Consider the following 16,919-nt stretch of genomic DNA (forward strand, 5'->3'; position numbering starts at 1 on the left):
CAAAAAAATTCATTGTTATGGGTCCTGTATAGGAGGTTTCAATAATTCTCATTATTCTAAATGGTGATTCTCATACTGTAATACAGTACGTAATATAAATAAAATAAGCATAAATTAAAGCCAGTACAACAAATTCTACAACATGGTACTTGTCAAATTAAGTATTACAAGAAAAAAATAAGCCTTATTTCCCCAATACAACACTGAGACATTGGGTAAATGTATGTGCTTACTTATAAAATAATGTCACAATGTAAAAATGTATTAAACATCAGCTCTCTTTGAGCGAAATATTGTCTTATTTCTGGTGGAGAGAAAGATGACCACAACATGTCCTTTTTCTGAGTTTCACCCAATTTAACTTTAAAAACTGTCCTAGTTACAACACCGCTGCAATCTGGTATGTTGTTGCACACATTTGATACTCTGCTTCCATTCCAATAACTTAACTTCTTTTTGTTTTAACAAGTCAGTCTGTAAATGTACTGAAATGTGCACCGCATATAAATTAATTAGGCTTTAAAATTAAAACATAAAATTGAAATGTAAAACATAAAAGAGAACTTTGGGTTTCTAGGCAGGATCGTGCACAGTGTCGCTGTTTAGACGGAGATAGAGCCCTCCCTGAAGTTGGTTTTCCCAATCAGAACGTTTAACAGAATGGCTTTTCGCTCTCTTCTTTCCTTCTGTGCCTTTTTAATGATGTCATCAAGTTGTGACTCATCCTGCCGCCCAACCAGGTAACCCTTGCCCCCATAGCCATCAGCTACGATGTGATAATCTGCAAGCAGAAAACAAGAAAAAAACGAATTCATACTTTTGTATCCAAATACAGTATAGAAGAAAGTCAAATGTCAGTGCTGCTGTATTCCTTGAGTGTACAACTGCTGGACACTATGCAATCCTATAATGTCACAGGTGCTACGGAAGACTCAACAATAAATTACTAAATAACAAAAATGGTAAATAACTGTGACCCAGACTTCTCTTTTAAAGCGATTTTACACGTAGTTGAACTGTACGGTACAACAACATTCAAGTAAATAATTTCCCTGGTTAGTAATATGACATCACAGGTCAAAGAACATACATGCAACAATATCCTTTTTCTGAAAAACATCTTGATCCACATATTTTTTTGAAGACTCGGGAGGTGTACTGTAAACTTCAAACTCGTGCTAAATCCTACATTTATGACAACATTTTGAAAATATTATTAGAGTAAACCATCTCACCTGTGAAGGCGAGACCACAGGCTACATTGCTCCCGAGCAAAGGCACTTGTTCTCTGGAGATCTGACTCCAGCAGGCATCATTTCCGACCAGAGCGATCACCGGTGTCTGACATGACGTGAAAAAACAGCTCATTTACAATCGTTCTGGCTTATATACTGCATTTATGCATTATGCACTTACAATATAAGTCTATGGGGACAATCACATAACATGCTTCATCTGCTGTTGATCGCATATGGAAAGGGTTAAAAATGTTATGATTTTTTAATTCATTTGTAAATAAATCAAATGTAATCCAAAACCCTATTACGCCCTGTCCTGTCTTTTAAATAGATATGTAAACTACTTTGTCCCCAGTACATAAAAGGGATTTATATGTGAGGTTTGGCCGTGTTTTCCCCACCTTGTGGCGTGTAAAGGTATCAAATTCAGCTACACTGTATCCAAGGGAACCATCACCGTAAATGATCCAAACCTGTAACACACACATCGCACCACGTGGGAAAAGCTGTTTCAATAACTGGGGCAAATGTCACTACAGTCAGGTCAGCTAGGTCCTCTGGTCAAACAGAGATCAATATCAAAGCATTCAATACAATTTAACTTCTTTACAGTCTTACCTCAGAGTCAGGTCGACAGAGCTTGGCCCCCAGAGCAAAACCTCCTCCAACACCCAGAGTCCCAAAAGCTCCTGGAGTGAATAGCAGAAAACAGAATCATCAATTCCTTCAAAACGGTGCTTTAGATGTTCACAAACAGGTCAAAAAATATCGATAGTCCTGCTAACCTGGGTCTAGCCAGCGCAGCGGGCCCCGCGGCCTCATGATATAAGCAGCACTGCCGACAAAATCTCCCCCGGCGGCCACTATGATGCTGTCCTCATTCAAAAGCTCATCCACCCGGTGCAGAACATTCAGAGGATTCAGATGCATCTCTGTCTTCTCATCTGCTTTGGCTCTGAGATAAACAAATAGGCAGCGAGATGAAACTAAAGGGAGTTATAGGTCATAGGTTTACACATTCAGTCTCCTGAGACAAAGCTGACATGCAAGCAAGAATAGAAAAGGTGGGGAAAGTTCACCTCTTAGTTTTCTCTTTGACGTAATCTCCTTCTTTCAGACTTTGAGGCCATTCCTCTGGGCATCTGTGTCCCTTGAGGGCTTTAGAGAGACGCAGGAGGAAAGAGCCAGCATCGCCTGAAACATTTGGAAAATAAATTGTCAGTGTAGAACCCCTTTTTTAGTAGTGTATATGTACTGTATGTATACACAGGTTATAACTTAAGTTATACAAATATGATGTAGCTGTAATCCGCTGAGCGGCTAAACTGGGAGTGCTGTATTTGTGACGCATCAAAAAGGACATCATACATACAAAAAACAGAAAGCTTTCCAATACTCCAATTATTACTCCACAAACATGTTGCAAAAATAAATTGCTGGTCAACAAAGAGTACACTTACTCCCCATTCACCCCCTCCTGACCCACAACAGGTGAGCAGGTGCCCGATAACCACTTCCTACATATCTCACGACCCCTCCCAAATCATGTGACGCATTTACCATTTCATGTCCACTACAGATGGATTTTGATTCTAGTTTATTTAGTGCAGAGCTTTTTAAACTTCAAAAGGTCCCAAAAGATGTCCCATGTGCTTTAAGACCACATATTTTATATACATATAAATATACACAATAAAGTACAGTCTCTTTACAAAACATTGATCACAAGATTGTAAGTGTGTAATGTAAATGATGTGCCCAAATGATAAAATACTGTAGTAGAGTATACTATAATATTTACTATAGTAAACTGTAGTAAAATGTCAAGATACTCCGGTATAGGGTGTTCAATTAAGTATAGGCCTATTACAGTTAATGAATTAAAACTAGTTAGATACTATAGTTAATACTATAGTACAGAGAATTTTATTTTCATTAATGTATTATACATTATGTATTCAGGAAAGAAATTAAACTGCACTTCTTCACCTTGAATGGCCACTGTTGGTTTTAACAGAATGGCTTTTCGCTCTCTTCTTTCCTTCTGTGCCTTTTTAATGATGTCATCAAGTTGTGACTCATCCTGTCGCCCAACCAGGTAACCCTTGCCCCCATAGCCATCAGCTACGATGTGATAATCTGCAAGCAGAAAACAAGAAAAAAACGAATTCATACTTTTGTATCCAAATACAGTATAGAAGAAAGTCAAATGTCAGTGCTGCTGTATTCCTTGAGTGTACAACTGCTGGACACTATGCAATCCTATAATGTCACAGGTGCTACGGAAGACTCAACAATAAATTACTAAATAACAAAAATGGTAAATAACTGTGACCCAGACTTCTCTTTTAAAGCGATTTTACACGTAGTTGAACTGTACGGTACAACAACATTCAAGTAAATAATTTCCATGGTTAGTAATATGACATCACAGGTCAAAGAACATACATGCAACAATATCCTTTTTCTGAAAAACATCTTGATCATGTCAAGATACTCCGGTATAGGGTGTTCAATTAAGTATAGGCCTATTACAGTTAATGAATTAAAACTAGTTAGATACTATAGTTAATACTATAGTACAGAGAATTTTATTTTCATTAATGTATTATACATTATGTATTCAGGAAAGAAATTAAACTGCACTTCTTCACCTTGAATGGCCACTGTTGGTTTCCAGAACATGTCCGAGTTCTTCAATAGCTGACTTCTGTCTCTGTTAACTGCAATGATTTTACTCCGTCGGTTCAGCACCCTTCCATAACCCAATCTGAAGTCACACACTGTGCCTACAAACCAAAACAAATCATGTATTGACATCTAGAAAAAGAATAGCTTAGTTTTCTAAGCATTCCGAACAGTATAAAACCATAGAAAATAAAAAGACACTAGATGGCGCTGTTACTCACCCGCCAGCAGCACAAGATCAGCATCTTTCAAGGCATCTCTCCTGTTCTGTCTGATGTGCAGTAGACTGTTCTTTCCCAGCATGCCCCGAGACATCCCACCCAGGAAGCAAGGAATGCCTAAAGACTCTAGGGCCTTTCTGTAAGACACACATCCAAAAAGAGAGTTCAAACTTCAACCATGAGTTACATGTCCGGGTGCTATAAATCAATAATTGTTGCCGTTTTTGGCTCATGCTTACACAACTAAAGCATTATTCTATATGATCAATTTATTCAATACATACAGTAACTGTGTTGGTTGCATATGGAGCATAAAAACCCTTTGGACCTAAAGCAGTGGTTCTCGAACTGGGGGCCCCAAGATTGATCCAGGGGGACACGGAATTTGTATCATACTTTTCACGCAATCAAACACTAGAAAAATAACCAAAATTATTTATGTTTCAGCATTGTATAACTGAATATGTTTTTGGTTTCTTAAAATTCTAGTTTAGGATTATGCGACTTTATTTTGGGGAGGGTCGAAAATGCACTGTACAACAAGGAAAACGTTTGAGAACTACGGACCTAAAGGGATAGTTCACACCAAGATTTAAACTCTTTTTTTGTAAGAAAAATAAATATTTGTTCTGCAGAATACAAAAGAAGATATTTGTTGGTAGCCAAACAACACCGCCCCATTGACTTGGCCCCAAAATGATTTCTCAACATATTTTCTTTTCCACATAAAAATGAACCAGAAGTTTTGAACCACATGAGAATATAATTTTTTGAGAAAAATTTTTTTGAGTGTTATTTTATACTTCTAATGCCCTTTATTGCAAAGAAAAATAAATAGTAAGCAGGTCTAAAGTAGCAGAACGGGTTTTTTCACGATATGATTTAAAAAAATGTAAAGGTGTCAACCAGTATATGTCAATATTAAATGTTTAATGTTTACTGTTTAATGAAAGAGGGGTGTCTTTAAATATCTAGACTGGCACCACAAAGACAATAGGTTTAATATCCAGAAGGGGATTGATGAACTACTCCATGAACGAGTATGACACAAACTGGGTAAAGACAGAATGGCTAAATGACCTGACATCATCTGCAGGTGTAGGCGGCAAGGTTGCTTGGCTGCCCAACAGTATGACGGGTTTCTTGGCTCGGCTCACCAGTTCCACACATCTTTGAATCTGGAAATGAATGAAACAACTTGAATACCGAGTCATGTAAATAAGATCTAATCTGCCATGTCTGAAGTAAAAGTCACAGCTTTCTAGATCGTTTCATTCTGCCCTGTTATGGTTCATGTTAAAGATGATGAGAATCAAATGAGATCTAATGTGACGCAACCATAAAAGCAATTAATAATACATCTCAAATGGCCATTAAATGATTGACAGGTCTCACCTCATCCTCTGTGGCCTGCGGGATGTGAACGGGAAGTGGGGAGGGATCACGGTTTTCCCAAGCTCCAGCAAATAAGTTAGATAAGTGATTTTTAAGATACCTGGCGGATAACAAACAAAAACACTTTCAACGTAAAAGTGATTGCCTTTCCTTTAATAATGAAATAAAGCGTAAGAAAATTGGAGGAAATAAAAAGTGAGAAATGTTTTACCATGCAGTGATTTTGCCCATAAGACCTTTGGGAGTGTTTTTAGGGGCAAACTCTTTTTCCACCACATGGAAAGGGTACAGCGTGTCTATGGGAAGCTCGATAAACACTGGGCCTGTGAAATTGTTATACACATCAAACTGTACTTATGCACACAGAGTCAGGTCATGTACTCTCTAAAAAGTGTGATTCACTATATCTTAACTTGTCTGAAAAGTGACATGTTTCAATCACTCACAAAAATGATAAATGATTAAATGAAAAAATGGTCATTCGCAGCATAACCTGGTGTGCCAGACTGTGCCACGGCCAATGCTTTTCTCACAGTAGGAACGATTTCTCTCACTGTTCTCACTGAAGCACAGAACTTACAGAGGGGTTTAAAGAGAGACATCTGGTCAATATCCTGCAGGGCTCCTCTACCCTAAAAAACACAAAAATGTCAAGAGGAAGAGTGGTGGGTTATTCTTGTACAAATTGTAGATTTTCATATTTATAACAGATCACAAAACCATCACATATGACACACACTTAAAATATTACTGTTCGCTGTATTAACATAAACAATGAATGTCTTAAGCTAGGATCTCTTCTACGTTACACACACGACTCAACAGAATGTTCATATCAAATGTATTTTACAGTAAGATATACTATGTCTGCAACTTTTCAGCACCAATGAGAATTTATGGGATCAGATTGACAAAACATTCTTAGGAGGACAATACTCACATATTTATATCCACATCCTAATTTTATTTAAAAAAAGGAGTTTTATGTTCTTGCCATAAAGATCATCAGAAGTTAGAATAGCTTCACAGATGTTTTATACATGGGTTGAAATAAATTGATAATGAAGTGATTTTGTGTCCATAGAAAGCACATTAAATGTAAGTAAAATGTCTTTTTACTTACACCGTAAAGTTTCTTGGACAATAAAGTCACAATTTGGTTGAAATACTGTTACATTGTCATTCAGCGTAACACAATATGTACAAATTCAGAATTTTACTTATTAAAATATATAAAATAATTAGGGGAACATTTACATTTTATTGTGCTTTAAATATGTAAAAAAGATTATTGACCATTGGCCGAAATTTTTTTTTTTACAAATCATTAGCATTTAGTGTGAAAGTAACTATTCTCTTTTTATATGTGATAAATAGATTTTTGTGATAAATAGACTTATTTATTTTATCCTTAAACCCTTTTTCGTCAAAAATATAAATTATTTTAGCAGTGCGGAATTTCATTTGAATATAATGATGATGATATAATGACATTCTTGTTCAGAGCAAGTCGAAACATTGAATGTCACAAGTATTCCGACAAATATAAAGTAACGACTTTATAATACAAGAATAAGTGTTCACAACATCATAATGCTAGCTAACAGTTTACTTTTAATAGCTTATTGTTTGGCATCATACGTCTTCCAGAAGGAAATATTATGCGCAAACAATGGTGTCAGAGACTCCTCTATATTAAATTATGAGCGAAAGAATCCCTCCACAATAATTGATCATTAATGTCACTCAACACTTCGTGTTAATATATACATGAGAATGCGATGTGCTTGTTACACTGAAAGGTTTGATAGATAAGTATACTGTAAGCTCTTGACCGGGCAAGTAGAAACAAAGCATGTCATTTTATTCTTAAGAAAAAATGAAGCAAACATTGAAGTTTCTTCTTTAGCTCCGTTCCTTAAGCTTCATCCCTGTACACCTGTTCTTCTGTTCATACTGAAATGAGATCATTTGCTTTGTTATTTTCTTTCTAGTGCGTTTCTTCTCTTCAACATGCTTCGTAAGATCCCGGTTAGAGCGGTTCAATAATAATATAAAAGTAATTGCTGACTTATTTGCTCTCTGTGTGTACACTTGTACTGGGCGGGAGGAACCAGGAGAGTTAAGATAAGCCTTGAGGTGAGGTGATGAATACACATCCAGTTTACTGTGTCAGAGATACATGGAGATAAAACCCTGTAATTTCATCACTACCACAATCTCATGAGTGCAGAGAAAGCATGTTAAGCATTCTTATACACACAGTTGTTGACAGACTCAATATTAAACTCACAACTTGCGCATGAAATGTTATATTCAAGTTTTAGAATTAAATTCATAAAATGATTTCTACTTTCAGAGCCTCACTGTTGCGGTCAGGGGGTTACCTCTGTGACGGACAGTTACCTGATATAATCTCACACCAATAGCGATATGAGGAACAGATAAGGCAGAGGTGTTCCAGCACGCCAGGCTGAGCAGAGAGTATGTAAAGTGCACCTTGAAGTAACTTTCTGACCTGCAGTAGAGTAGCAGCTGCACCACCGATAAGAAGCAGAGGAGATTCGGCCATCTGAGCGTTCTTCACCGCAGTGACAGTGTTGGTCAGTCCAGGTCCGGCCGTGACTGCAGCCACACCCACTGTGCCTACAGGGGCAAAACACTAGATTATCACCATCTAACATCCTCATGCAACACGAAGGACCCTCTTGCTTTCTTAGATTTGTTCTTACCGGAAAGTCTCGCCACGGCATCGGCTGCAAACACAGCCGTGGCCTCGTGCCGCGTGTCGACGATGCGGATGCCCAGTTTCTCACAGGCCACCAGGATGGGCGAGATGTGTCCTCCCACCAACGTAAAGACGAATTTGACCCCGTGAGCCCGCAGGACCTCCGCCACGCTCTCTCCTCCATGCCGGGGACTCTTACTTTCTGTCTGGGTGTCACAGACGTTGACAGTTAGAATAACATTCCCTGGTGTATAATGCAACAATCTTTGTCACTGCGAGGGGAGGAGAATACGCCTCAAGAGAATAGAATAATAGACACATTGTCGGATTGTGGGAGTGGTGTTTCCCTGTCCTGATTTATGGATATCTGCCAAAACAGGTGTTCTGCACGAACGTGTTTACATGCAATGTTGCAGTAAAAACTTGCATTTTTGGCAATAAAACAAGAATGCTTAAGTGTCAAATAGGCGCATGAGATCAAAGACAGCAAGGCTTGTGATGCAGTGAGCTGCGCGTGCAGACCTGTCACCAGTGGCGGCTGGTGAAAAATATTTTAGGTGGGGCTGTTTGTGTGTGTGTGTGGGCATCTGGGGGGATCCTCCCCCAGAAATTTTTTAATTTCATAGATGTGATTTCCTGCATTCTGGTGCATTTTAGTCCATGTCCCTTGCCTATACCAATAAAAGAACTCAAACCAGTCAATACCAATGGTCTAAAAAGACAATATTAATTGAACGGGGTGAGTGAGTGAAGGGGATGGAGAATTCTTATTTGTACAGGAACTTTGCTCGTCTATCTTTCTGAGTGGCAAATCTCTCAATGACCCTTGTGTTGAAATCTGGAATGTCCCGTGTGAGTTTCTTCTCTATAGAGAGCATAGCCAGAGCGTTGAGGCGATCTTGTGCCATAGTGTTCCTAAGGAACGTTTTGATCCTCTTTAAAGTAGAGAAGCACCTCTCTGATTCTGCTGTTGTCATTGGTGTGGTGGTGATGAGGATCTTGAGAAGACTTACAGTTTCAGTGAATGTGTCTTGAAGGTTATTTTCCATTACAACCTGAAAGAGAGCCAGTGCACCACTGCAACCCTGGAAGTCCTCATTTTCATAGATAAGGGACAGTTCTGTTTTAAGTCTGGCTTTGTCCAACATGGGATAGGCTTCCACCGTGGTTCCTAGTGCTGAATCTGGGAACTTTCTGCTGTGTTGTGGGAACAAGTCTCCTTGCAACAGAGTGGCACTGATGAGATGATTGGTGAAAGAAAACCTCTCCTTGGCATGGCTCATAATGGTATCACACACCTATGAAATTAGACATAATTGTAGAAGAGTAAGCACAGAAAACATTAAGTTTTCACATTTCTCAGTTCAACAATACAACAAAATCAGCATATTCATAGCAGTTACAATTTTGTTATGAGCAAGTAAGTTTTATTAATTACAATACAGACACTAGCTCTCACTCACTCACTCGCTCGCTCGCTCGCTCTATTGGCGGTCTCTATCACTCACTCACTCACTCGCTTTATTGGCGGTCTCTATCACTCTCTCTCTCGCTCACTCACTCACACATACACACCATATAGCACTAATTAATAAAATCACAAATGTGAAAAAAAAGTAGATAGATTCGACAATTCAGAATACAAAAATGTGCAAACAAACACAAATACATATAGGCTATAGAATACAGAAACAGAATTTCTATTACTGCTTACCTCTATTGCCAGATGCTGTTGCGTTTCTTCTCCCATTGCCCTCCGTCTCTTCGGGGGTGGTTCCTGTACGGGTCCCCTATACTCCTCATCCTCAACTAGAGAAGGAACGGAGTCCCTGATCCAAAATAAGTTTCACAAGTCACTGTCCACCCTGAAATTACTGTATCAGAAACCAACTTGCTGGAGATATAAACATAATTTTAATAAACCTGTATTAAAATATGTGCTATTGTTGTGTTGGGCCTAGTCAATGTTATCTAGATTCATCACAAATAAATTCACTAGTCTAACATGGTGGCAAAATTGTAATATTTATGATAGGTTCTGTTGTGCTAAGCCATATGGATTTATGTTTTTATTCTTTAGGCTGCATAAGCATGTTTTTAGCCAATATGCAAAATCATAGCCTACCTGATCACCTGTATGCTGTGAGTGAACCTCTGGGTGATCCCTGCGATGAAGACAGAGTCTATGTTCCTCTTCTGCAGATGGTTAAACAGCATGTCTACATGTGGCATGATTTTGTGGAATAACGCCAGGATGAAACAGAAAACCTCATCTTCCAACATTCTCATACAACCCCCGGCCTCTCTCTTCGATATGGCATCAAAGTCTCCTCTGTCTCGAATGGTTTGGAAGCACTTAACCAGTTCATCTTTGTGCTCGTAAACTGTGTTAACAGCACGACTGTGGAAGTTCCATCGCGTTGTTGAAGCTCCTGGAAGTCTGTGTGCCACCACTTCATCCAGCACTGCCGTTCGTTTGAATGACTTGGAAAAAAATGTAGAAAACCCCCCAATGTCTGAAAAAAACTGCCCGATCTTTGGGATGTGGGATGTTGCCTGCTGCATAATGAGGTTCAACTGATGCGCATAACAGTGAACGTAGTATGCACTCCCGTAGACGTCTTGCACTATACGCTGCACTCCACCTGTAGCACCCCTCATCACTGCGGCACCATCATAGGCCTGGGCAATTAATTTTCTCTCTTGTCCCGCAGGAAGGATGGTGCTCAGCCTTTCCAATAATGCAGTGGCAATCGTATCAGCGGTCGCATTTGGAAGCGCGATAAACTCAAAAAAACGTTCTTGAATGTTGTTGTGGCCATCTATGTACCGTAGCACAAACACAAGCTGACAATGAGTGCAGATGTCGGTTGTCTCGTCTGCCTGAATGGCAATATAGTCCGACTGTTTCACCTCTTCCAGAATGCGGTCTCTGAGAACTGACAACATGCGCAGTCTAACAGTTCATTTTGCACGGTCTTCGAAGTGCCTTTAAAAACAGTGGCGTTCTCCAGGTGCACCTCCAACTCACGGTCGATTGAGGCCATAAGATCAATTAGACCCAGGAAAATGCCAGGGTTTTCTGATGCGTCACTCTCATCGTGACCACGCAAAGCAAGTTCAAAGGCACCACAACATTTCACGGCATCAATGATCTTTGACAAAATATGCCGATTCCTGTCCACCTCCTCGTTGTGCCTTCTTATGGCAATGCGGTGTCCCTCATCTAGCTGTGTGGCTATACTAATTCGGCCTAGCATGGCTAGCTTCACAGAGTTGTCCATATGCACTCTTGCCCGTTCATGTTTCTTAATGCGTTCTGACATATGTTTCAGGTCTGTCACCCCTGTCTGTGTCCACCAGCTATCACAAGCACTTGTTTTAAACAGTAAGCAAGGGAAGCAAAAGATTGCATTGGCGTAACCGCAGCTAGTAAGCCAAACCTTTCGATCGAACCAACCTCGGGGAAAGGTTCTCTTGTAGGTTTTCTCCTTTTCTCGCGCCTTTTGCGTTATATTCACTTCTGGCTTGTCTGGTCCGAGTTCTTTTACAATTAGTTTTTCCGCTAATGTTCTTCTTTCGAATGGATACAGGTGTAGAGATTTTACTGAATTTGGGGCAAGATTAACTCCCACGACTACATTATTGATATTCAACGTCGCCGGCGCCGCCATACTGCACTCGCACTCCGCTCTGAGGTAAAAGGTAAAAAGTGGTGCACTGCTCTAATCTTGGTTAGGGATGTGCACATCGATGCTATAGTATCGATATATCGATACTCGAAAGCTACTGTTTAGGTATCGATATTTCATATAAAGTATCGATATCTTAATTAAGGCATGACTAAATGTTATCAAAGCTGTGCAGTGTTTATGTCAATCGGTGGCGGTGTTTAAAATGTTAAAACTTTCCAGCCGGCTGTGCGTGCGTGCAGTCTGTAGCGCGATGACGTAGTGGACTTTACCCATACGTAATTGATGTCATACCCGCATGCACTGCGGGTGTATTTTGATGGTGCAGCGCGAGTTGTGTGGTCACGTGGACGACGCATTCATTTTAAACAGAGCGGCACGATGGCAGAGAGGAAAAGTAGCGTGGTGTGGTGCTATTTTTCTACAATATTGCACGATGCAATATATGTGATAAAAAAGTGGCACACAGCAATAATACTAGCAACCTTTTTAAACATTTACAAACTTATAAAGAGGTTGAACGAAACCAAGCTGCCCGTGCCCAGTCTTCCTCTGTCCGACAAAAGACGTTACAGGAGACTTTCCAGGGAGGCAAAAAGTATCCAGGTACAAAGAGCTGGTCATTAGTTAACCTATTACGTGTAATCCCTTGTCACTTGGTACAAATAGGCAAATAAAAATAAGTGTGTTTGTGCGCGCACACAAATGAAAGTTTGCAATAGGAAACTTCAGTACAGTTCAGTAATAGTTCTGTACAGTAAGTGTAACAGTTCAAGAAAAATGGCCTGTTTAAAATGACAGTGAAAAAATGCACAGTTAATGTTTTTAGGATTTACGTTATTTCATCATAATTTTTGGAAGAATGTGGTTTAAACATTTAATTTTTTTGTTAAATTAACCTTTTATAATAAATATGTTATTAATGGCCAGTACAAGTCGTAATTTGTCTTTAATTGTAATTATATTCTATTATAAAAATGAAAAATTCTCATACACTTTAAAAATGATAGCAGTATCGGTATCGGTATCAGTATCGCTTAAATTTAAAGAAAAAATATCGGTATCGTATCGCATCAAAAAAATGTGGTATCGCCCATCACTAATCTTGGTACTACAGGCGATATTTTCAGAGCCCCTAAACCTTAAAATTACACGACGATGATTGGCGAAATATAAACTTTTTTGCGTAGCAACCGGGGAACCATTGGCTTAAATTCCAGCACTGTAGGGCTGAGCGAACTGGAGCCCAGGGAAGACAGCCTATTGGCTACTACTACTACACCAACATCCAAATATCATTCTGGAGAGTTCTAAACACATTCTAGATTAAAACCATTAATATCATGTAATTAACACAGATTATTTTTCAAAATGAGAGATTATTAAAAGATTTTTTTTTTTAAATACAAATAAAAAACTGGCAGGGAGGTCGGCACCCCAGCGCCCTCTATGGGCGAGCCGCTGCTGGTGGAGCGGCATGAATATGACGATGATCTGCATCATTCAAATTCACTCGATGCAATTTAAAAAACAACGGAGGCAACGGTCAACTGTACACTTCGCTTCACGACCAGCATCAGAAGAGATCGTCTTTCACCTTTCGCTGAAACTTGTTTACAGGAAGGATGCCATTGAAATACAGAGAACCGTCTGACAAAGAGACTTGTATTATACATCCGCGGAGTCGGGCCAGGTAACCGGAAAAATCTCATTTTATTAATAATGCACCACCACATTTAACCAAAATCTTGTGTTTTTGGGGGTCGGGGTACAAATCATTTGTATTAATGCTTATTTGAGGAGGTTAAATCATGAAAGGCATTCATTCCTTCCACTGGAAAAGGGCCCTGGACTTTTTGTTACTAGAAATATCTTTGCATATGAAGGAAAATGTGAAAACAAAATCATAAAGGAATTTAATTTGAGTTAAACTCCCTCTTTTGAACAATCGATAAATCGATAATCGTGTTTTTATATACGCTTTAAGATAAACCGTGTGCAATTTCAATACTTGAATCCATTGTAGAGTATTTTCTCCATATATTTACCAAAGACGGTTTAAAAAATGCTGTTTGAAACTGCCTCTGTTTACAACTTCATGTGAGGCATAGATGTGGATGGTGCATATACTACATACAGTATATAACCATCACTGATGTTTCAGCTCTGCTTCTGCAACACCAGCACACGCTGCTCACACGTCAAATGAAGCATCTATGTATACAGTACAAATGTTACATTTCAGCCTTTTTAAGGCATGAATAAATCATAATCACAGGAAAAAAACTTTTACAGATGCTATTTCAGTGCTAAAAGATGAGTGACACAACGACACATTATTGAATGCGGTGGGACTTTGAGTGAATTAGCTAACCAAGCAACATACAATAGATTTTGTGTTTCAAAGCCTTTTTTTTTCCGCAGAAATGTATACCTGCTGTTCATGATCATCCTTACATCTTTCAACTTGTTTGCCATCCCTTTGGACATGGCCTTTTCTGAGGATATCCACAAAAGCTCACACAAGATTTGGTTATCTTTAAATGTCATCTCAGACATAGTGTTCTGTTTTGACATCTTGATAAACTTTCGAATGGGATTCTTCAAGGAACATGGTCAGGTAGGAAACCAGCCATAACAGCGTTCTGGGTGAAAAACAAGAAACGAAATGAAAACTAAACCTTTGCATTAGCCAGATTACTGATGAACGCCTTAATAATGCCAATCACACATTTTTAGAAATAGTCCAGTTTAACTGATGACAACAACGTAAATATGATTATCTTACTTAGCTGCACCTGTCTATGTTTTTATATTCAAAACAGATTTTCAGTCCGCACTTTTTTGTTCCGTCTAGGTGCTCGTTCTTGATCCTCAGCTGATAAAGAAAGACTATCTAAGCTCGTGGTTTGTTCCAGACCTGCTGGCTGCGTTTCCGGCGGATGTCTTCATCATAATTTTGGTGAGTTTGCTTATTCGGCCTTATTAATATCAGTCACATTGATGATATCAACTATTCGACGTCTTACTATAAAACCATATTTGATTTGTTTCAGGAAAACTATCACGTTGACACGAGCTCGCTGATGGCCTCAAAGATCATGAGGATCCTCATGTTTGTGAGGATTCTGAGCATGATACGTCTGCTCCGTGTCCCGAAACTCACCAGGTTTTTCTTGGAACTTGAAGAAGTAAGGAATAGCCAGTTTCTTGCATACAAAAGTAGACATTTTTGTTGTTGTATGGAGAGTGATTGTAATGGTTGCATGGTGTTTTCGTACGTGCTTGTAGGATTTACACATCCAGCTTGTAGCAGTGAGAAGACTCTTTAGAACCTTGTTTGTTGCAGTGGTGCTGTTTCTTATTATGCACTGGAACGCCTGCATCCAGTTTTTCCTCTCCGGGCTGGGTGAATTTCCACCTGATAGCTGGGTCACACAAGAACACCTCCTGGTAAATGGTACATGGTTTTTAATATGGTGAGAAGTCACGTGAATTGAATGCCTGTTTTATTCTTTTTTTGACACATTACGTAGAATGCCTCAATTGGAGAGAAGTACTCATCTTCTTTCTTTCGTGCATTCTGCCAAATGACCGGGACACTATGTGGAACTTCTGACCCTCCGACACGTACGTCACACTTCCAACATGCATTCGAAATACTTAAATTCAGCGATGCTTGCATTTAGACGAACTCAGGGCTTTGACCAAATCCTTAACAATAAAACTTACCACAACCTAGTAAAAGCAAGCAGCACTCAAAAAGGATGTAAAAAGATGCAATAATGGCGTTTGCATGGATGTGTTTCTCTGATTTGTAGGTATTGAAGAACAATGGGCCGCCATCATAAGTACTGTGATTGGCCGATCGATGTTTATTGCACTTGTTGCATGGCAGATAGCAACATTTGCAGCTAGCAATGCGAACGTAAAAGAGGTGCTCTTTTGTAACATTTGCTCATTTTTATTAAATGAACTGAAGGTACGTCAGATAATATAATGGCATATTTGATATGTTACATCTGTAGCTGAAAAACTTCGAACATCTGCCCAAGGCATTGCGCAAGCGTGCCATTGCAGGCTACAGATGGCAACAGAAAAGGAGCTGTCTTGGCCTCCTGCAAGAATCGCTAAAAAAGGTTTGTCAAATTGAGAAAGTTAGATTTTTTTAAATATGAACTGACGTGTGCAGTTATACCATTTTGTCAAATGTTGTCACTGACCGATCAAAAGAGTGTAAATGTGTATACCTTCTAAACGTTTATTTTGTTCATGTGTAGGAGCAAATTAGCATATTCATGAGCTCAAAGCTAAAAGACATTCATGTTTCGTACTGTAGGATGTTATGAAAGTCATGTGCCCAAACTTGATGAAGGGATGGCTGTTTGCTAGTGGCGATGTCACGCTGATCGAGGCCGTTCTGATGAAGCTGGAGTGCGAAATCTTCCAGACAGGCGACATCATCATCCAACGGAACGGTCCTGCTGACAGGATGTTCTTCATCGAGCGTGGACGGGTACACGAGGAGATCAAGTCTTTCCAGCAGGAGCTCTTGTCTGGAGAGTACTTTGGAGGTGGTGTATGAGAAACTTGCTTTAATTCAGTTTGAACTTTAAAGAGACACACATCATATCATTTTTACCAAGAACTTCCTACTTTTGACAGGAAGCTGGTAGTATGTGTGAAAGAATTCAGACATAATTCGGACAACTTGGAAAACGACCGAAAAACCTTTAAGTGTGCCATTGGTATATTTAAAAGAAAATATACATACAGTATATACTGTACCGCCAGTCTACTTTTTATGTTGACTTACTGTAGATCTACTTGTTTTCATCATTTGATGGAGAAATGCCGTACTCTATAAAAGTGTTATGACGTATTTGGCTTGTAGTTAAGTTTCTTGCTTATATATTGAATGTTTTTTCTATTTGGATTTCTCTGTTATGTCTTTGCA

General features: G+C 39.2%; 1 protein-coding gene across 1 annotated transcript; it reads right to left on the minus strand.

Annotated features, from left to right (window-relative positions):
- Window positions 1–454: 454 nt before the first annotated feature.
- Window positions 455–8,500, minus strand: LOC306902698 (2-hydroxyacyl-CoA lyase 2-like; the record flags this gene model as incomplete). The annotated part of the gene is made up of 14 exons (XM_079471488.1): window positions 455–781; window positions 1,236–1,341; window positions 1,640–1,711; window positions 1,857–1,927; window positions 2,024–2,193; window positions 2,318–2,432; window positions 3,893–4,027; window positions 4,148–4,284; window positions 5,228–5,325; window positions 5,543–5,642; window positions 5,754–5,865; window positions 6,036–6,174; window positions 8,061–8,188; window positions 8,275–8,500. Coding segments are annotated over 14 exons (1,788 nt in total), but the record flags the coding sequence as incomplete, so codon positions are not given.
- Between the last annotated feature and the right edge of the window lie 8,419 nt (window positions 8,501–16,919).

This window comes from Barbatula barbatula (genome assembly GCF_947034865.1).
Source record: "Barbatula barbatula genome assembly, chromosome: 2".
Lineage (NCBI taxonomy): Eukaryota > Metazoa > Chordata > Actinopteri > Cypriniformes > Nemacheilidae > Barbatula > Barbatula barbatula.